The 21,442-nt window shown below is 41.8% G+C and overlaps 2 protein-coding genes across 8 annotated transcripts in view; both read left to right on the plus strand.

The window, feature by feature from the left end:
* Positions 1-21,442, plus strand: part of LOC116306403 (uncharacterized) — a 61,004-nt gene that overhangs the window by 3,876 nt on the left and 35,686 nt on the right. For 3 of the 7 annotated variants that reach the window (XR_016120589.1, XR_016120590.1, XM_089034679.1), the window contains exons 1-10: positions 12,377-12,761; positions 15,308-15,395; positions 16,443-18,280; positions 18,540-18,633; positions 19,190-19,317; positions 19,637-19,716; positions 20,027-20,143; positions 20,325-20,373; positions 20,585-20,714; positions 21,111-21,255. Coding sequence is in view for 3 of the 7 variants with exons in the window: in XM_089034679.1 (XP_088890805.1) it covers positions 15,351-15,395; positions 16,443-18,280; positions 18,540-18,633; positions 19,190-19,317; positions 19,637-19,716; positions 20,027-20,143; positions 20,325-20,373; positions 20,585-20,714; positions 21,111-21,255 (2,626 nt within the window). In the remaining 4 variants the exon portion in view is untranslated. Of the gene's footprint in view, positions 1-12,376; positions 12,762-15,307; positions 15,396-16,442; positions 18,281-18,539; positions 18,634-19,189; positions 19,318-19,636; positions 19,717-20,026; positions 20,144-20,324; positions 20,374-20,584; positions 20,715-21,110; positions 21,256-21,442 lie in introns of those variants that run through there. The other 4 variants (XM_089034680.1, XM_089034681.1, XR_016120591.1 and 1 more) reach the window with 2 other exon arrangements.
* LOC148909264 (uncharacterized) lies at positions 167-6,811 on the plus strand. The gene is made up of 2 exons (XM_089033501.1): positions 167-6,655; positions 6,723-6,811. Exon 1 carries the CDS (start codon positions 167-169, stop codon positions 6,380-6,382), a length of 6,216 nt encoding a protein of 2,071 aa, XP_088889627.1. The 3' UTR covers positions 6,383-6,655; positions 6,723-6,811.

The raw sequence follows: 21,442 nt of genomic DNA on the forward strand, positions 1-21,442 counted from the left end.
TGAACGAAAGAAGATGTCCGCTACATTATTGTTCACATATGTCATTCACCGACTGATGGACATTTATTAAGCTTGATTCTGCAGTTATCCAGCGTTTATTTCATCTCCGAAGAGTGTTTACAAGAATCGTACGGCTTGTGAATTCCTCGAATTTCCATGTGCAGCGATGGATGATGACACAGGAAGCCCGCCGGCAAGACGCAAGAAGCCCGCTGATCGTGAAAGTTGTGACGGAGTGAGAGAAGAGAGAGCTGAAGCTCTAAGACGCTCAAGATCGGGATATATTGGCCAATTGACAAAGAATTATCGAAATATAAAAGAAGTGATGAAATCAGAGAATTTCAATGATATTGATACCGTTCTGAGGATAAGGCAGAAAATATTGAACACATTTGATAACTTCGAACGGTGTTGTCAACAGCACTTAGAATGCTTGAAGGAACAGTTGGATATTGAAGAAGCTGAAGGCATTTACAGTAGAGAGCTAGAAGCTAAAAAAGACATTGAGGGAGAAATTGATGCGTGGACCCACCGGAACAAAAGACCGTTCATTGACTTTGATCTGCCTCTTGTCGAACCCTGCGATTCTAGTAGCCAAGCAGGCTCTAACGAAAGTTCCCAATCAAGTACAGCAACGAAGTTAAAGTTGAAAGCGAGGGCAGATCAAGCTGTTGCCGAGCTTAAGATTAGACAGTTGAAGGAAGAGCAAGAATTGCAAGAAAGAATTGAAGAGATGACGATGAAATTGCGGTTAGAGGAGGCAATTCAAGTCAATAAAATAAAACGTCGACACACATTACTAAAAGCTCAACACGAAATGGAACAAAGAAACACTGAACTAAAAATCTATGAAAGGGCCGAACGAGTTGAGCTATACAATTTTTACGACGACGACGACGACGTGTTACCTGGTTCAAACCCCTTTGGCTCCACACCAAGAAGTGCCCCAAAGGAATCGACTAGAGTTGCAGACTTTAGACAGCGCCTCCCTGTGAACCCGTTTGCAACTCCGATAACACCGATCTCCACTAACCCATTCGCAGCCCCGATGGCCCAGACGCCTGGCAGTTCGTTAGCAACACCGACAAGGGGAAGCTCAAGTAACCCGTTTACGACGACAGAATGGCCTGATGTAGTACACAGGAAGCCCAAACCGAAGTTTGTTCATGCTGCACATGCACCGACACCACAGGCATGGCTGGACCTGAACACACCCGAGTTCTACGTCGCTGATTATGATAACCGTCTAAGCGACACTGCCAATAACGATGAACCACCTAAGCCAGCAGTCCATGAGAAGGTCCTCAGTCAACTGATAAAGCAGCAAGAAAGGATCACCAGCGCCATGACCAACGCTTTAATGCTTCCTAAACCAGAGCTATTAACCTTTGATGGAAACCCATTACACTACTGGAGGTTTATTCGCAACTACGAACAGAACATTGAAGCAAAGACTGAGGATAACGGAGAACGATTGAATTATTTACTGCAATATTGTACGGGCAAGGCGAAAGAAGTGATCAAGAACTGTGTAGTATTGGACTCTACCGACGGCTACCTCACAGCACGAACGTTATTGCTTGAAAGATTCGGCGAACCTTATGTCATAGCCACGGCCTACATTGATCTTGTAACTGAGGGACCCCCGCTGAGGGCGTCTGATAGACAAGGCCTGCAAGTTTTCGCCGATAAGTTAAAGGACTGTGAATTAACTCTACGTGCCGTTGGATATTATGACGACTTGAACAATGCTGACAACTTGAAGAAAATAGCAGAACGTTTCCCTGTCCACCTAAAGGCTAGGTGGCTCAAGAAGGCTAGAGTGATACGAAGCGGAGGAGGAAAACCCAGCATAGACCATATGTCCGAATTTTTGTCTGAGAGAGCAAAGGCCGCAAATGATCCTGTTTTCGGACAGATTATGGACTCAAAGGACACGTCCAGGGACAGAATGCGACCCCGAAGTAAACCGTTTCAGAACACGCCAAGGCCGCCAAGAGCTACCACCCTAGCGACACACCAAGCAGAAACGCCGAAAGTGACGGCAACAACAAAGGATTCACAATTAGCTTCGAGGGCCGCATATACTTTAAACGACCAGGTAAAGTGTGGTCTTTGTGCCCAAGCACATCTTCTCACAAGCTGCGATGAATTTAAGAAGAAGACGCAAGGTGAAAGAATGAAGTTTGTTCGAGACAAGGGGTTATGTGACAACTGCCTTAAGCGAGGACATAGAGCAAAGAATTGCTATCAGAAAAAACAGTGTGAAGTGGATTCCTGTGAGGGAAAACACCACACGTTGCTGCATCCACCGAACAGCTCTAACCTTAATCAACAGCCGAGCCAGGATTCAAGTAACAATACGAACAGTGCTAAAAATTATAATGTCGTCAAGGCTGATAGCGTAAACAGCGTCGATGTTCTTGCCAAGGAGAAAAGAGTATGTCTTCCAATCGTGCCCGTAAAGGTTCGTGGAAAGAAAGGTCAGAGATCTGTTGTCACCTACGCTCTTTTGGACCAAGGATCCGACACGACATTGTGCGAGAAACGCCTAATAGAACAGCTGGGAATCGAAGGCGCCGAACGAACATTCTCGTTGACAACTATCGAAAAGGCAAACGTTCAGCGAAAGGGATTAACCGCGAGTTTGGAAGTTACAGCTCTTGACTCAGACAATGTCGTCGAGATACCGACCGTATGGACAGTCAAAAAATTGCACATCACTACAGAAGGTGCACCCAGAGATGAAGACATTCGTAGGTGGCCACATCTAGCAGAAATACAAATACCTGAAATAGACACTGATGAAGTTACTTTACTCATCGGCAATGATACGCCTGAAGCCTTTTGGGCGTTAGAAGAGAAACGAGGACAACGGAAGGAACCGTATGCGGTCAAGACACTCCTTGGATGGACCATCGTAGGACCGATGACTGAGTCTAGGCATCAACAAAGCTTGAACGCACACTACATATCTTCCCATGGTGATGAGCTTAAGGCTCAAGTTGAAAGATTCTGGAGGACCGATTTCGGAGATGCAGTACTAAGTTCCGAAGAATGCATGTCAGCAGAAGATAAAAGAGCGTTGTCTATCATGCAGGAAAGCACGGTTTTATCTGAGGGTCACTACCAAATGGCCCTGCCGTGGAGAAACAGCAGTTATTGTACATTGAACAATCGACCGATGGCTGAGTTTAGACTTGCAACATTAAAACAAAGATTCCTGAACGATCCTGGACTTTATGAGAAATACAAAGAAGTTATAGATGACCATCTGACTAAGGGCTATGCCCGTCGCCTTCCCAACGAGAATTTTGACCAGAAGAGAGTGTGGTACCTACCCCACCATGCTGTGATTACCCCCAAGAAGCTACGCGTGGTATTCGACTGCGCCGCCAAATGGAAAGGCATGTCATTAAATGACCAACTATTGCAAGGACCTGATCAAACGAACAATCTCGTAGGCGTCCTTACTAGATTTCGCGAAGAGCCCATAGCACTAGCAGCAGATATCGAAGCTATGTTTTTGCAAGTCAAGGTTGAGCCCAAGGACTGTGACATGCTTAGATTCCTTTGGTGGCCTGATGGAGATCTTAGTCAACAGCCAGCAAATTTTCAAATGCTAGTCCACATTTTCGGTGCAACGTCTTCGCCAAGTTGTGCGAATTTTGCACTCAGAAAAACAGCTGACGACAATCAAACCGAATTTAATGATGAGATTGTGAACATCGTGCATAGGAACTTCTATGTGGATGATATGCTGAAGTCGACAAGTACTGTTGAAGGCGCTATACGAACTGCATCTGAAGTGACTGAACTGCTACGACGAGGAGGATTTCGTCTCACAAAGTGGATGAGCAATAGTAAAGAAGTCCTCAAGTCGATACCTGAATCTGAAAGAGCTAAGGCTGTAAAGGAACTAGACTTTGAACGATTTCCGACGGAAAGAGCCTTAGGAGTTGAATGGAATGTCGAGAAAGATTGCATCGGATTTAAGACACAGGTAAAGGAAAGGTCTCTTACAAGACGTGGGATGTTATCCATAACGAGTTCTGGCTATGATCCATTGGGTATCGCTGCTCCATTCGTCCTGTTAGCCAAGCTAATCTTGCAAGAACTTTGTAGACAGCAACTAAAATGGGATGACCCAATCCCTGAACATAACCTCGTTGAGTGGAAGAGATGGCTAGAAGACCTACCAAGACTGTCAAATATGAAGCTACCGAGATGCTTGAAGTCACCTGACCTTGGAGACATCGTCACCTATGAATTGCACCATTTCGCAGATGCTTCCCAGTCAGCTTATGGCACCGTATCGTACCTGCGGATGGTTGACATTAATGGGGAAGTACATTGTTCGTTCCTGAACGGGAAGTCAAGGCTCGCTCCTGTAAAACCAGTGACCATTCCTCGCTTAGAACTATCGGCGGCCGTTGTAGCAGTCAAAATTGATAAGATGTTAACAGCCGAGCTAGATCTGCCGCTGACTGAGTCGACGTTCTGGACTGACTCTACAACAGTGCTTCAATACATCAACAACTTCTCAAGACGATTCAACATCTTCGTGGCACATCGGATTGCTATCATTCACGAATTTTCTACCCCCAAGCAGTGGAGATATGTGAATACCAAAGACAATCCTGCGGATGATGCGTCCAGAGGTTTGACCGCGGAGAAAATTACAGGAGACGAAGGAAGGCGATGGTTGTGCGGCCCTGAGTTTTTATGGAAAGGCCAAGATTCGTGGCCAGCACCAGTTCTCAAGATATCTGAGGTACCAAGTGACGACCCAGAAGTGAAGAGAGAGAGACAGGTCTATATGGCACAGCAAAGGGACTCAAAGAACTTCCTGCAACGAATGTACGAGCATTACTCTGATTGGTATCGCTTAAAGGTGGCCATTGCCTGGATGCTGAGATTCAGAAACTACTTCGTAAACAAGTTAAGAAGTTCAAAGCATGATATTGAAGTTAAGCCTGCTACAAGAGGAAGAATAACTGTGAAAGAGATTCGAGAAGCAGAAGTTGCGATTATCAAGGATGTACAAGGCCAAGGCTTCACAAGGGAAGTGAATATCTTGAGCAAACAGATTGAGAAGTCGAAAGTCAAAGTTTCCACAAGAGAGAAACCCCTACCAAAGGCAAGTTGCATTTTCAAGCTAGCCCCCGTGCTTAAAGGAGGAGTTTTATTAGTTGGAGGCCGCTTAGAGAACGCCCCAATTTCTGATGCAGCCAAACATCCACCAATTCTACCGAAGAACCACCCTGTCTGCGAGCTTGTTATTAGACATTATCACCAACTGTACGGCCACGCTGGAAGAGAACACCTACTGGCCCTTGTAAGACAGCGATATTGGATAGTAAGCGCAAGATCCCTAATTAGACGTGTGCTGACGACATGCTTTGACTGCCGAAGACGTAAGGCCCCGCCTATATCCCAACAGATGGCAAACTTGCCAGTTGACAGGCTCACCCCTGACGAACCACCATTTTCATTTGTTGGAACAGACTTCTTTGGTCCATTCTTAGTGAAAAGAGGTCGGAGCACAGAGAAACGGTACGGATGCATTTTCACTTGTTTAACATCACGAGCCGTACATCTAGAGGTTGCTCATAGCTTGGAAGCAGATTCCTTCATCAATGCGTTGCAGCGGTTCATGAATCGCAGAGGAAGACCCATCGAAATCAGAAGCGACAATGGTACTAACTATAAGGGTGGTGAGAGAGAGCTACGCAAATCTTTACAAGAATGGAATGTTCAGAAGATCGAGAGTTTCCTAAAACAGAGAGAAATCGTCTGGAAGTTTAATCCCCCAGGAGCCAGCAGCATGGGTGGAATATGGGAGAGAATCATAAGATCTGTAAGGTCCATTTTAAGGGCCCTGTTGAGGGAGCAAGTTACTACAGACGAAGTCCTGTTGACTTTAATGACGCAAGTGGAGGCCATTCTTAACAGTAGGCCGTTGACAACTTGCAGTGATGATCCCAAGGACGACTCCCCTTTAACGCCTAACCATATCCTGTTACTGCGTCCAGGAGCGAGTATGCCTCTAGGTGTATTCACGGCTTCTGATAACTATGGCAGACGTCGATGGAGACAGTGTCAATATCTAGCCAATCTGTTCTGGCGCCGTTGGCTCAAAGAGTACCTACCAACTTTACAATTGAGGCAGAAATGGATCTCCCCACAAAGGAACCTAGCGAAAGGTGATGTTGTTTTGGTGGTGGACGAGACCGTTAAACGGGGCCAGTGGCCTCTGGCATGTGTACTAGAAGTTTACAAGGCAAGGGAGGGACTTGTACGCTCCGCAAGAGTCAAGACGTCTAAGACAGAGTTGGTCCGTCCCATTCACAAATTGTGCTTGCTGGAAGGAGTTGATTAAAGCCTCAAGAATCAAGGAAGCACTGTTAGCGAATTACACAAGAACATTGTTGAGTTAATTGATAATTGTGCTATGAAACCAAATTAATTTGTTATTGTCGTCAGGACAATGATTTAAGAAATGATCCATAAGAAATGCCTCATTTGGGGCCAGTAATGTAGACGACAACTATTTGATTTCCTAATTAGCGTAGGTTATTAATATTCATAAGTTGAAATTATGGGATGTAAGCCGGGACAGGCAGCAAGACGATCGTAATACGTACACCATATGGTATGTCAAGATTATATTTGATTTTCCGTAAGATATAGGCTTTTAATTTGTAACTTTTTATTTCTAGTGAACCTCGTAATTATAAATCTGTCTATTGTGAATGAAATAACTGAAGAACATCAAGATTATCGAGAATTAAAACGCTGATATAATCGACGAGCGTTTTGCGTTGTGTACCCATTACTGAATTAGATGTCCCCACTGAACGAAAGAAGATGTCCGCTACACTGTGTATTCCGTGTCGTCTTCTTCAATGTCTGGCAGTGGGTGCCGTGACAGAAAATCGAGGGGGTCAGCTTCATCTTTCCCTGGTTGGTACTTCATTTCGAAGTCAACGTCTTGCATAGCCATTACCCACTTTTCAATGCGTGGTGGGAGTTTTGCAGTGGCTTTGTTGAAAAGCGTTAGCAGTGGTTTGTGTGCTGTCACTATGGTGAATCTTGGGGCACCAAGGAGATAAATGCTGAATCTCTCTTTGGCCCATTTCACGCATAGAGCATCTTTCTCCGTTTGGCTGTAGAACTTCTCTGTGTTGGTTAGAGTTCTGCTTATGAAGTGGATTGGTTGCCATCCCTTCTCTGTCTTCTGGAACAATCCGGCTGACAATCCTTCGTTGTAGCTGGCCTCTGTTCTTACCATCATTGGTAGCCTTGGATTAAAAAATGCGATTACATCTTTACTTGAAATGCTGTCTTTAAGCAGCTGGAAGGCACTTTCTTTCTCTTCATTCCAGTGGAACTTAGTTTCCTTCAGCGTCAGATCTCTCAGTGGCTTTGTCAAAGATGCATACCTGGGGATAAACTTGGAAAGGTAACCTGTCATGCCCAGGAAGCTCCTCACTTCCGACTTAGATTCTGGTCTGGCACATTCCTTGACAGCTCGCACCTTCTCATCTGCTGGGTGGAGTCCTTCTCTACTAAATTTGTACCCATAGAACTGGATCTCTCTTTTCCCGAACTTACACTTCTGTCGGTTTAGTGTGATTCCAAAGTCACTAACTCTCTGCAGTACAGTTTCTAAAATCTGGTTATGTGTCGTCCAGTCTCTTGCTCCTAGAAGTATATCATCTCTCTGGTTCAAGCATCCTGGTATGTCTCCGAAGACTTTCTGCATTGTGTCGTCGAATAGGTCTTGGGATGCCTTCGCTCCGAATACCAGTCGTTTGGGTCTGTAGTTACCCCATGGTGTACTGAAAGTAGCAACTGATCTAGATTCTGGGTCAAGTTCTAGCTGATGATATCCTTGCCGCAGGTCTAACTTGGTCCAGATGGTGCAATCATGGAATCGGTGTATGAAATCTTCAACTATGGGTGGCTGTGTTATCCTGTTTCGCTCCATGTACCTATTTGGCACTCGCAGGTCTACACTAGCACGTATCATTTGAGGTTTGAGTTCCTCTTTTGCAGTGTTATTGAAGCTTGGTTTAGGTTGGACCACTACTGGGGAACACCAAGTTATTGGCTCGTTCTCTGGGACTCTTTCAAAGATGTCCTCTTCTACACCTTGGTCTAGCCAATCTTTGAAGGGTTTCTGTAGGTAGTAAGGGACTTGACGCGGTTTCTGTGCTATTGGGACTGCTTCTGGTCTCATGTTAAATCTCCCATGTATCTCCCTGTTGTTCTTGTGGTCATATATCTTTCCAATACCTTCGAATATATGGTTATACTTGTCTACAATGTCCATCATTTCCTTCTCTTCTTTCTGCTGCTTCACTGTTCCTATGCATTGGCTGCCATCTGGTATCCTCATGTCATTAGATGCCGTTAGTCCTCCATCTTGTTGGATCTTCATCATTCCAAGCTGTATCAGAGTGTCTCTACATAAAAGAGGGGGTGAGTGTATTCGTCCATACACGACGATGAATCTTGCTTCTTTCCCACAGGTTGGTGAAATGGTTCCATTTGTTACACTTGTTGCATCGTTTTCCGAAGGCGGGGCAGTGATCCTGTTTGTTGTGTTCGTATCCACAATTTCGACATTTACTCTGTCCGCTCTTTTCTTTAGGCTGGTTCTGTTCCCGGTTGTTTGGTCTGGTTCGCTGTGGTCTGTAGTTGGAAGGTTTCCTGCTCTCCACTTTGGCGATGTTCTCTCCTGCTCTCTGTTCTGTTTTCATTTATCTTACCTGACGGTTCAAGTCCTCTATCTGGCTTGCTTCTTGTAGGAATTGGGTTAAATTCCAATTTTTACTGATAGTTTTCTGTATCAGAGTTTTATCGTCGATTGTTTGGATGATGTGCTCTAGTATTCTCTCATCCTGCACTTCTCCAAACTCGCATTTCTGGGCTTTCTCTCTGAGTCGAGCTGTGTAGGCTGTTATGGACTCGTGGGTTGTAGGTTTCATCTTGAGGAATTGATATCTGGCATGGTGTTTGTTTTGTTTCGGCACAAAATGGTTATTGAGCTTTGTTTTCAATTTATCGTAGCAATTTCCGTCATCTGGATCAGGAAGGCTCTTTTCTAATCTTGCGATTTGCTTACCTCCATATATGATAAGTGCATCTTTTTTGTCGACTGGGTCAGTTATTTTGAAGAATCTAAACTCTCTTTCTATGTCTTCTAGCCAGTCTTCCCACTCTCTTCCGATTGCATTGGCTTCTTCTGGGGCGATAAAAGGTTGAGTTTTAAGGTTCCTTGTCTCGGTAACGACGTGTATCGTCGGTGCTTGGGCGATAGCTTGGGCTCCATGTGCTTCGTCGGCCATTTGTAGTCTCGTTGTCTTCGCTGTATACACTCTTTCGTTGCTTTACGAGCGATTTTTTCTTTTGTTTTCGTCGAATCCAACTGTTAGGATGTCGAGAAGAATAATTTACCTTTGTTTTCTTCCGGTTTGTTTTCCTCGTCGCCAATGTTGTGACCGATGAAAGGCTAAAATATACTTCAAACAATTAAAACATTCGGTGATCGTCCGCCATGCTTTACTCAATAACGTATCTGGGTGAATATCCCGTATGTATACATGTGGGGGGGGGACTGGTAACAAGTTATGTCATAACACATCCATCCATCCATCCATCCATCCATCCATCCATCCATCCATCCATCCATCCATCCATCCATCCATCCATCCATCCATCCATCCATCCATCCATCCATCCATCCAATTAATCAATTACAAAGCTTCTCATTAATCCCATATAGGTAACTGTCCAATTATTTTCTTAATTGGACAGGTCTTGTTGATATGGGATTAATTAGGCAGCTATATAATTAATAGGTAATGGGACTTCATGCTCCCCAATCAAGAAATAATTAGACTCGAAAAATTCCTCTGACTGCCAAATTAGACTTGGCCTACGGCCTCATCCAATTTTGTCAGTCCTCGGAATTTTCCTCGTCCAATTATTTCTTAATTTGACAGCATGGAGTCCTATTACATATACTAATCAATCAATTAACCATATTTTATTATTACTGATTATTATTATTATTATTATTAATATTATTATTATTTCTATTAACCAATTAATCAATAAGTATAGATAATAGGACTACATTATATCATCCCAAACTATACTAGATTCATTCCATAAGTCATATTTTTCCCTCGAAAGAATGCGAATGGAAATGATCCAAATTATCTTTAATTTGGACAGGAAAGAGAAATTGAAAATAATGCAATAGCTGCTTATATGGGATTATAGAGTGATGATACAATTAATCAAATTAATTTGTTTATTCAATCTGTCTTTCGTTTATCAATTCATTCTTTTTCTCATATATTTTTATTCAACCGATCCCCTTTCTTACACCACTCATTATCGTCATGGAGATTCCCCACCCCACTCCCCTCAAATTAGATCATAACTTTAACCAACTCAACACTAAAAATAGACAAATCATTAATATCTTCAGTACAGAACAAAAATAAACCCACAGCGACCCCACATCAAGTATCGTACAAACAACTGATATAACATACAAAACACCCAACAAAAGAATCAGTTGTACTAAATGACTCATATGTTTTAAACGCTGCTTTGCTATCTCACACTTTTCACTATAATATAAGATCCTTTTGAATCAAATTCAAGCACGTTTTCTTTAAACTATAATTAGAAAATGCGAAAAATCTATTTCGGGGTCAAATATGTGCGTTAACGTTGCCCGTTAAGCCCTGTTTAGTCGTTACAATCGACAGATATGAAATATCCAAATGTTGTTGTGGAACTGAATAAGATAAAACCCTGACGTGATCCGCAGTTGATGAGCTGCACGCGTGGATCACTCAACTAACTTTCTCCATATATGGATGTATGTGTCTTCCATCAGTCGCTTAGCAACGGTAGTCGGGTCAAGAGTACAAGGGTCTGTATTGTTTTCTACGTTGACTCCCTTTGCGTGTCGCATTCCTGGCATATTTTTACAAGGTATTTATAGTTACGGTTTCCAGTCATGCGGTTTAGACTCGAGTTTTATTTAGAAAACAAAAGACACTACGGAGGAAAGCCACTTCCTTCAAAAGTCCAGCTCAGAAATTCTGCAAAGGTATTTAAATAACTGTTCATTCTCTGCTAAGCTGCTCCTCTTTCAGTCTTTTTATAAGCATAAAAAATATAGCTAACTTTAACTGTATCAGTGCTGTATTTAGTCGAATCTCAGCAGTCGACTAACTGAACGAGAATTTTACAATTTTATTTTTTTTGAAAAGGCTCCAAAAATTGGAGTTCGGCCTTGGACAAGATTTCTAAATCGTGAATCTAAAATTAGAATTTATTCGCACTAAGTAGTGTAACTTTACAAGTAAAATATTATTATTTTTATATTTTTTTTGTAAATTTGCATGGCCTGCAGTTTATTTAAATAACAAATTGTTACCAATATGACGTCATAATCTCTAGACCAATCCTCTCGGTCATATGGAAATTTATAGAACAGGCTATTTTTGGAAGGAGGTTTTCTAACTTTGGTTACTAGTTATTTTGAGAGTGATAGAACGGGTTATTTTGAGCAAAGCAAAGGCAGTCGTGGATTTCTTCGCCTTTGGGCAGAAACGCGTAACCCCGTTGAACCCGTGAATGGCTTGTTTCTGTCTGTAGTTATCGCTCGTTGAAGATAAGACAGATATTTAAGAGGTTATTACAAGACCATACGTCGTCTGGTTCACAGACATTCTATCACTCAATGGTATCTTAATAAGGATAATTGTGTTAATTGGCTCAGAAATTGTTTGGATAATGATGGAAAATTAGACGACGGGCTGCCTGTGGATGACGTCATCAGTTGATTTTAGTCAAGCCACAGGAAGCCCAAGCTATTACTCAAATGTTGTTTGTACCGTCCTCTCTTTCTCGTAGCGATTTCTTGAGTCCTTTCTCGTACGTTTGTGTTTATATACGTTATAGAGTCTTATTTCCTTCTTACCAGCCTTACTTGGGTCATTGCTGCCTGCGCGCTCCACAGGACTCCCAATATCAAAATCTTAAAGGAATCCCAAATATAAAGTTTCCTTTTGAAGAGGCTATGACGTTTATACAAGACGTCAAGAAATCGCCCTTACCACACCTTCCTTTCTTCGCTCTCAGCAAAAAATATCTTACTTCTTTGACGTCATTTCCGCTGCATGTGCCAGAATTCCCTCCCACGGGGTCATGTTCCTAGATCTCAAAGAGGCGTTTCTTATGTTCATAAGATTTCCCCGGTTTGAAACGATGCCTTCTTCAGATGTCACGCTCTTCTCTATCCCTGGCCTGCGATTCTTCAGGTAATCTAGTGACCTAATCGACCATATTTTCGACTACGCTATTTGCAAATGAATGAGGAATACTCTACAGTGAAAGAAAAAAGAATATATCCAAAAGACGGGCATATTTACCTTGGTAGTTGGATAAATGACGAGTATTTTTATCGAGTAAAAACAAAAACTTTATTTCAAACTCATGTCATAAGAATGCAAGCTATGTCGATCGTGCTACGGAAAGTCAAATCACTCAGGATGTAATGAGTTGTCGTTGTAAACTGAGTCGAAAGAACGGTTTTGAAAACACGGCGCTTTATTAAGTAAGTTCACTGATTCAATCGACATTTAGAACATGGATGATAAGACTACTATACTATAAGCTCAAGGCCAAGAATTCTGACACCGTTTTGGAGAGACAGTCTTCTTCAGGTATGACTGAATTGCCCGATTAATCATTTGACATTTTCTTGGAAGTGTGTTCCTTTTGCCAAGCAGTACGTTTGCTATTTTGTGTGCTAAAATGAGGAATATTTTTAAGTTTTAAAACTTAGAATTACCTCTGTTAATTTTACAAATCCGTTGTGGAATTTATTCTTGAGAGGAAAGAGGTTCATCAGCAAAACACAAATCATCGGTAAAACTTCGCCACGACATCAAATAATGACTTACATAATGACCGACATTTATTATTGAGGGAAATCTTCACACTTTCCTCCTTCTTTCAGGCACGTTCGACTAGTTCTATCTAGCTTCCAAAATATCTAATTGTTTTGACAGACAATAATGTGGTTTTCAACTATCTAGTATTAGCTTATATTTCTCTGGAATTTTTGACCGTCTTTCCCCTAGACTCTCTTGACCTTCTGAGCATCTTGTCTCTAAACTGCTGGTCCGCAAAGCCGCTAATGTTTCTTAATTGAATTCTTGCATTTTTTAACTAAAGCCAGGTCAGTTTAGATTCCTTTCACAATTAACTTGGTGCATGGCTAAGAGGAAAATATGAAAGAAATGATACAAATTTCATCGAGAAAAAAGGGCGATTTATTTTGTATTTTCCTGTTAGTCTTGTGCGCGAGAATTTTCGAAGTGGTTATTAATAGCTGGAAAGTTATTTCTTAGTATACTGTACTTAAAGTTTTATTTTGAAGTAGAGTCTTCCATGTCCGACACACACGACATTTTATGCGAGCTTGTTTCTACTAGCTCTCTACGACATCACCGGCCAAGTCATGTTAATCGATGCCATTACAGTCTCCCACCGCAACCGTTCTTAGTGTCGTCACGCAACCAACGCTTCGTTGCGGAGCGTTGCGTGACGACACTAAGAACGGCTGAGTGGGAGACTAGTACCCCATTCACACCTAAACGAGTTTAGTTAATTAAACTATGTTTTCATTAGGAAAAAAATTGAGAAACTGGAAACCTACAATATAATGAAACTTTCTAAAATATTGTCACAGCAAGACAAAGGATAGTTTACATGCATTATTTCACCAAATATTGTGTAGTGTTCGTAGATAGTTTTCCAAACCTGTTTAGTTAAACCACTTTTAAACATGTTTAAGCCTTGGTGTGAATGGGGTATAGGATGCTTGTGCAAGCCAAGTTTCGTGCAATCTTACCGGCAAGCAACGTGTGTGTGCGACTTATAATAATCATGTAGGATAGTACAATTTGCTATCGAGATGAAAAAGGTTTAAATTTAGACGAACGTTATCAATTTACTGAATTCGTTGCCATTGACATTACATAGGAGACACGTGTCCTTAGAAACTTTGTCTTTTCGTCATGAAAATAATTTGATTGACATGCCGTGCGTATTGAGTGCTGAGGTAGCAGTTTCAAGGAGGACGACAGTAAACAACTTTCTGACTCCAAGGTCACTTTTTATTTCGCACAAATCATCAAGCAGTTTATTTTTAATTTCTTATGGCTTTGGTTTTTGGTTACTAAGGTATCCATGACAACATTAGAAAGAAAACGATTGAAATTTGGTTTTCCACAATGCTTTTCAATCATAAAATCCTAGCAATAAATATTCCCCATGAGTCATGTGACAAAATCCAGTCCGCGCATGACCACTTGATCGCCATTCATTATTATCATCCCGGCTGTTCGATTCCCGGACACAGACCCGGCAATCATATCCGGTTGATTTGGTAGGTTTTCTCCTGTGCTTCAAGGGAATTCTTTCCAGATTCTCGGTTTTGACTATCTCTTTCTATCTTAGCCTGCGTGCAGCCTGACTTAAGCATTGCTTCGCTTGGATCGTATGTTGGTAGATAAAAATGCTCAATGCGAGCCCTCTTACGCAAACGTATATGAATTACGAAAATTTGCACTCCTAACTGAGTTGTTTTCCCCGCAGACATTAAAGTGCTTATAAGCCTTTGCACAATATTTTCAGAATTGATTCTTTAGATAGTGGATAGTTAATTGTGAAAATATTTTGTCATTTGAATGTCGGGTCTTTGAGATACGAAGGTTTATATTCCCAATATGTTAATGACTATGACGTAACATAAGGGATCATTTAATATACAGCACTGCACTCGTTCTGGAATACAGTATTTTAAAAACATCCCCCTTTTACTCGTGACTCACGTAAAGGTTCTTACAAATTTGTTTTCAGAAAACGTCCAGCGTTCAATATTAAAAATTGCCCCAAAATAACTCAAATCCCTTATGTTACGTCATAGTCATTAACATATTGGAAATATAAACCTTCGTATCTCAAAGACCCGACGTTCAAATGGCAAATTATTTTCACAATCAACTATTCGCTATTTAAAGAATCAATTCTGAAAATATTGTGTAAAGGCTTATAAGCACTTTAAAAATTGTATTATACATATATATATATATATATAAAAATTTATTTTATTTTATTTTTATGTTGTATATTTGACAAAAATCTATAGAAAGATAAATCTTTGGATTTGATGCATTATGTTGTGTGTTTTCTCCTGTTTCAGATATAATTATTGACCAGTATTAATCCATTGGTGTTGACAGCGCATGTCAACCATGAGTTCTGCTTCAGCAGGAAGATCACCAATACAGGTACGTAACTACTCGCTTTAGCCATTGTATCATTATGTTCTACATCTACCAGAATCCCTTGAACACTTTCTTTTGTTTAGTTCATTAGCACCAATAGGATACTTACATTATATTATCATGTACTACATCTATCAGAATCCCTTGCACACTTTCTTTTATTTAGTTCATTAGCATCAATAGGATACTTGCATTATATAATCATGTACTACATCTACCAAAATCCTTTGTACATTATTTTTGTTCATTTACACAATAATAAATATACTCTTTTTAAAAATAGGGATTATGGTAATGGTAGTAAAATGTCTTCACACATAGGGCTAAATAAAATAATCATTGCCCCAAACGAGACCATAATGCACCACGTTCTGCATGGCGGTCAGTCTAAGATAACGTAATTTTTAAGGCAAGTTTTGGCAGTAGATTTTTATATTCTTATAAAATAGAAGTATCAACCAGCTTGATAGCTCCAGTGCCCTCGGAAACCTGTGACCGAGAAGCACTGGTTACAATACAAAAACTTACCTTCGTAAGATCATTTGCATACAACAGATGAGCATGCGCAGTCCATATCGCTAAGCATGGTGCAATGTATGGGTCTAGTCTGTTCTATTAGTAAGAAAAGATTATTCAATTAATAAACTTGTCTTGCTGTGATGAAAGCCGGAAATCCATCCAAATATTATCCCAAGAACGTTCTAGAGACAAACGAACAAAAACAATTGAAACAAGAAAAGAGGATTAAGAAAAAACGTGTCCCAACAAGAAAAACCATGATAAGTTCATGAGAATTTTCTTTGAAAACAAAATAATAATCTCAATTAAAGTGAAATCTAAAGGGAGATTTTTGGGGTTTTCTAAAAGAAATTAAACGTTTGATCTAGTTAAATAGTGGATACGTCAACTAGTTAACCTCCATTTGAAACTCGATCTAAATTACCTTCCAACCTTAAGGTTCGCCAGCTGTTCATTTAGACGTCATCATTGCCTCTTGACCTCTCAAAATCTATTTTTAATGCTATCTTTCTTTCTTTCTATTTTCCTAAGCCTAAAAAGTTTTCGCACTTACCAGCTAACGATAGCAAACAGTCTGACAAGCCAGCATGGTTAACACCGAAGCTAAAGTCTGTAAGCCGTGCTGGTGGTGGGTCTAAGGCACTAGCTGACCTGATACAAACTGATCAAAACAGACTTCAAAAAGCAAAGAATGAAAGAAAAGAAGAAGAAAAGAGCCCTCCACAATCGTCTTTTAGTGGGAAGGCTGTTTTTGAAGGCAGCTCGAGAACCAATCGGGGAACAAGGGATGGAATTGGCGCGAAAATTGAGGCAACCAATCACAATGGCCCAACGTCACCAACTCATAAAAGCGGCCCAGTGAGCCCTACGCGAAAGGTGCAGTCAACGGCTGTGTTCACTCCTCAGGGCTCCCAGAATAGAACACAAGTTTCCAACGGAAATGCCGAAAATAATATTTGCTTTGCTGACCGCAAGAAATCTCTAGAACGCGAGAAAACTCACAGAGTCACTGAGGCAAGAGCGACAAGCGCTTCCTCGGTTAGGTCACCAATTGTGGTCTCAAGCAAGAAAGTTGGACAGCAAAATACAGAGGGAACTTCGCCAAGAACACATCCTATTGCCGACACACCTAAATCACTGACAAGGAAAACATCAACCGGTCACATCATTCTCAGCTCTCCTGGGAATAGTAATCCAAACAGCCCTACCAGACGCGACAAGCCTGTATATTGGAGAGACAAGGGAAAGACGAACGAAAACCAGACGACAAGTCAAATTGGACAGGAGATTCAAAACCACAAGATATCAGAAAATATAGCATCCAACGTTGGGCAGAGATCGGGTCAAAATAATAATCAACGCGGTGGAATGATCACGAATGTACAATCTGTTGGACAAGACAGTCAGAAACATATTAGACAAGGGGATATGAAGACGATTGCCGGGCAGAGACCAGGTCAAAGTCATGTTCAACGTGGCGATACTCATACGAAAGGACCTCAAAATAATGTGATCAAAAGTAAGACTGTAAGTAATAATGTAACGAGTAATGATTGCGTGACGGTGGAGGCAGAGAAACAAGAGAGAGATGAGAAGACCGTAGAGCAGCAAGAACAGAAACTACATGATGGTTTAGAAAAGGAAAATGTTGTGAGTGCTACAGCGGTTAATAGTAGTAATCAGAAACCACGGTCAAAAGTATGGAGAGAAAAACTACAGACAAACGACCTTAATCCTGAACCGGAACCGGAAATGAATGTTGCAGAAGATCGAGTCGAACCACAAGCCGTGTACCATCCAACTATGCCGTTCAACTTGGATAGAGCAAGGGATTCCTCGCGCGCAGATGTAGACAAACTAAGACAAGAACTAGAAAACCTGAAAACTGAACACGAAAGTGTGGTTGGGATGTACAAGACGACGATTAACAAACTGAAGGAAGAATTGGAAGAAATGAAGATGATGAATTCATTAATGTCTGAAGGACAATCGATAGAACCAGCAGCACCACCCCCTCCCCCTCCGCCTTGTCCACCCCCACCCCCTGGGGGTAACATTGCACCACCCCCACCCCCACCGCCTCCTGGTGGTATCGGTGCACCACCCCCACCCCCTCCCCCTTTTCCGGGTGGTGCACCCCCACCTCCTCCCCCTCCAGGTGGTGCACCTCCACCCTCTGGGTCAAGAATAATTCGACCAAGGAAGGGCGTTATAAAGCCAGGAGTCGAGATGAGACCGCTGTTCTGGCAGAGAATCCTACTGACTGACGATACAGCAGACGACCAGTGCTCCGATGGTGCAACAAAGAGTAGAAACACCATCTGGGGAAACATGAAGGAGGCAGAGTTTGACATCAAAGAATTTCAAAAGTAAGAATGGGTGTTGTCTAGTATTGTACTGACTAGGGTAATATTATGCTGCGCATGTGCGGATAAAAGTGTGATGCGCATGCGCGACCTGGAATAGTATCGCCCTGATGAAAGTTTGATGCGCATGCGCTAACTAAAATATTTTCAACGTGCTGTGTGATTGAACGACCGGGGGGGGATTGAACGGTAAAAAGTTGATGCTCATGCCCAATGTTAACTATTTCTTTCATTCATTTTTTCATTCACATTCACTTCTCAGGTTGTTTGGAAGAAAAATCAACAAAAGAAAACGGGCAAACAAGCGAAAATCCCTGCATGAAGACTTGATTTTTGATCGTCCTGCTGGAAAACAGGTGTGAGAAATATAGATTAACACAGGAAGCAGAAGATGCACCCTTCACCCCTCTTTCTCCATCAGTGCATCCGATTTACGAATACTTAAAACAAAAGATGCAACAAGATCGCGGGGAATATAACATCGATTCCTTGCGTCGCTGGTTAATAAGGCTAAGATGATAAGCGCGTTGCCAGCAGCTTCTTTCTCATTCTTGTGATTTTATTCTTGAACGGAACACTTAACTGATGAAGATATAGAAATATAGATAAATTATAGTGCTTAGGAACGAGGTTATTCCGGGCGAAAGACCCTGGGAATCGAACCCACGACCTTCGGAATTGTACTACCGATGCTCTACCAGCTGAGCTGGAGGTCAGACTGAGAGCATGCCGGGGTGAAATAGATGTTAAGTCGCGGTAATTATGATGCAACGATGAGAATATGTGGACCGCGTAGCACTTGATAAATTAATTGAGTGGTTAAAAGGCTTCGAGTGGGTTTCCTGGGACATATCCACTTGCTGAAGACACTGCTGACTTTAAAATTGTGACTGTTTTGTGTCACATGTTCAGGTGATCAAGGTTCTGGATAACAGTAGATCACAGATGATTGGCATCATCATGACCAGCCTCAGCTGTCAATTAGATGACGTCAAGGAGGCTATATATAAAATGGACACTAATACCATTGATATGGACGGGTAAGCATTACATCCCTACCCCTCCCCTGCTATTATTCTAGGGCACAATCTGTATGGGAGAGCTTACGTAGCAAGCAGTTGATGTATTTAATGTATTCATGAAAATACAATGAATCGCACTTAATACAACCGACAATCAATTTTTTGAAGACATTACATCAACGTTTTGAGTGCTATTTAGGTTCTCCCCAATCTCTGTATGAACTTGAAAACCACGCGGCACGGTGATTCTTTGAAACATTTGTAGCGCAAAGTATTACTGTCAAAATGTTGGAACACGTTGCCGTCACGGTCACGCAACTGTATTGTTATTTTCCAGACTCAAAGCACTTTATCACATCAGACCAAAACCAGACGAAATCGAGGTTATATCTAAAGAAGTACAGGACCACCCTGAAGGTAGTGCAACCCTCTTCTCGATTAATGCTTCACAAAAATAGAAACAAAAACCATATAAACAGGCAGCCCAAACTCCTGTCACGCAACGTTTCCCTGAAACGTTACGTGCCGGCCCTTAAGAACGACTGCGTTGGAGGATACCTCACTAGCTTCATCTCTTAACTTTTAACTGTCGTGTTTTACCAACCCCCGCGTGCTTTATAATTCCACACAGCACGTGCGCGCATTTTCTATTTCTTTGGTAACTTTTCATTATTGAGACGTTAAGCAATGTCTTATTTTACAATTTTTATTCTTCATTTTTATCAAGCGACACTGGACAAACCCGAGGAGTTCCTAATGAGATTACACAAGATGGACCACTTCTCTGAACGTCTAGAATGCTGGCTGTACAAAGACCGCTTCACCGAGACAATCCATGATGTTGGTACGTTAAAAATCCACGTTGCTTTACAACCCATTATAAACTTTGCCGTTTGATATACTCATTTTGAGTTACTCGGGCTACTTGTGCTCACCTAGACTTCAGATCGTGTGTCCAAACTAAAGTCTGTGAGGACTACGAAGTGAACTCCTAATTAACTGAACATCTTATTTATTTGTTTTAGATCGCAGACTAGGAGCGATAGGAGAAGCAAATGCGCATATTCGCACAGAGTAAGTCAATCAAAAAACAATCTACTGATTCTGAATAGCCCCCATGCATTGATTCTCTAGAGGAATTGTTCTGGGGACGAAACAATGGACCCTCTTTTCATCCATTGTTTTGTCCCCCAGAACAAATCCTCTTGGGACTGAGTGCAAGGGGTCTATGCATTGCTAAAAACTAAGTTGAATGAATCTTTTTTTCTCTCTCTTTCTTTTTCAGTAAAGAAATTCATTTTGTGTTGTCCCTCGTGTTGGCTCTCGGGAACTACATGAATGGAAGCACAGCACGTGGTCAAGCGGACGGCTTTCAAATCAATGCCTTGATGAAGCTCAAAGACATCAAAACACAGGTACGTAAAGGAGAAAGACTGGGTAGGAACGTCCCCCACCACCAGTCCGCCACCCTACAAAAAACTGTTACTGTATCTGACCTAAGTCAGGGCATGACTAACTCACAGATCGATACCCTGAAACACCCTCTGGGCTGATCTAAGCCAGGGCGCAGGTTGAACTCCCAGATATAATTGGAATTAGCGTGTTTGGGTTTACGAAGGGAGGAAAACCGGAGAACCCGGGGAAACTCAACCCTCAAATCCGTGATGGACTGGGTCCAAAAACCGAACACAAAACCCCAGAGGTAAGAGGGGGGTGCCTCTCCCATGTCACCCTTGAGTTCCATGCCCCTTACCCAGGTACCCAGTTTAATATATAATTCAAAAACTACATTGATGCTCGTATCTTTCTAGGATAACATGATGAATCTCCTGCAGTATATCGTACAGATGTATTGTAAGATTCGTGAAATCAAAGGGCCTGGGGCAGAATACACCTTACCAGACCCCTACATCGTCCTGGCTGGTTCCCAGTCCTCTTTTAAGGAAATTCGCGAGAGTGAGTATGAAAGGATATACTGTCTTTGTGTTGGGATCCCTGTGGCCTAAGACGTCTTGTCAATAGGCCTCTTTAGCTTCGTTGTTTGTTGTGCACATTTCAGACCATGTGATGCATGCCACTCTTGGGAGTTGATTCTTTCATGTGTAAATATTTTAACATGTTCTTCATAAGAGAACAATTCTCA

The sequence above is a fragment of the Actinia tenebrosa genome, unplaced genomic scaffold (genome assembly GCF_029948245.1).
Source record: "Actinia tenebrosa isolate PJP-AT-01 unplaced genomic scaffold, QUT_ActTen_1.0 PGA_scaffold2__45_contigs__length_23673736, whole genome shotgun sequence".
Taxonomy (NCBI): domain Eukaryota; kingdom Metazoa; phylum Cnidaria; class Anthozoa; order Actiniaria; family Actiniidae; genus Actinia; species Actinia tenebrosa.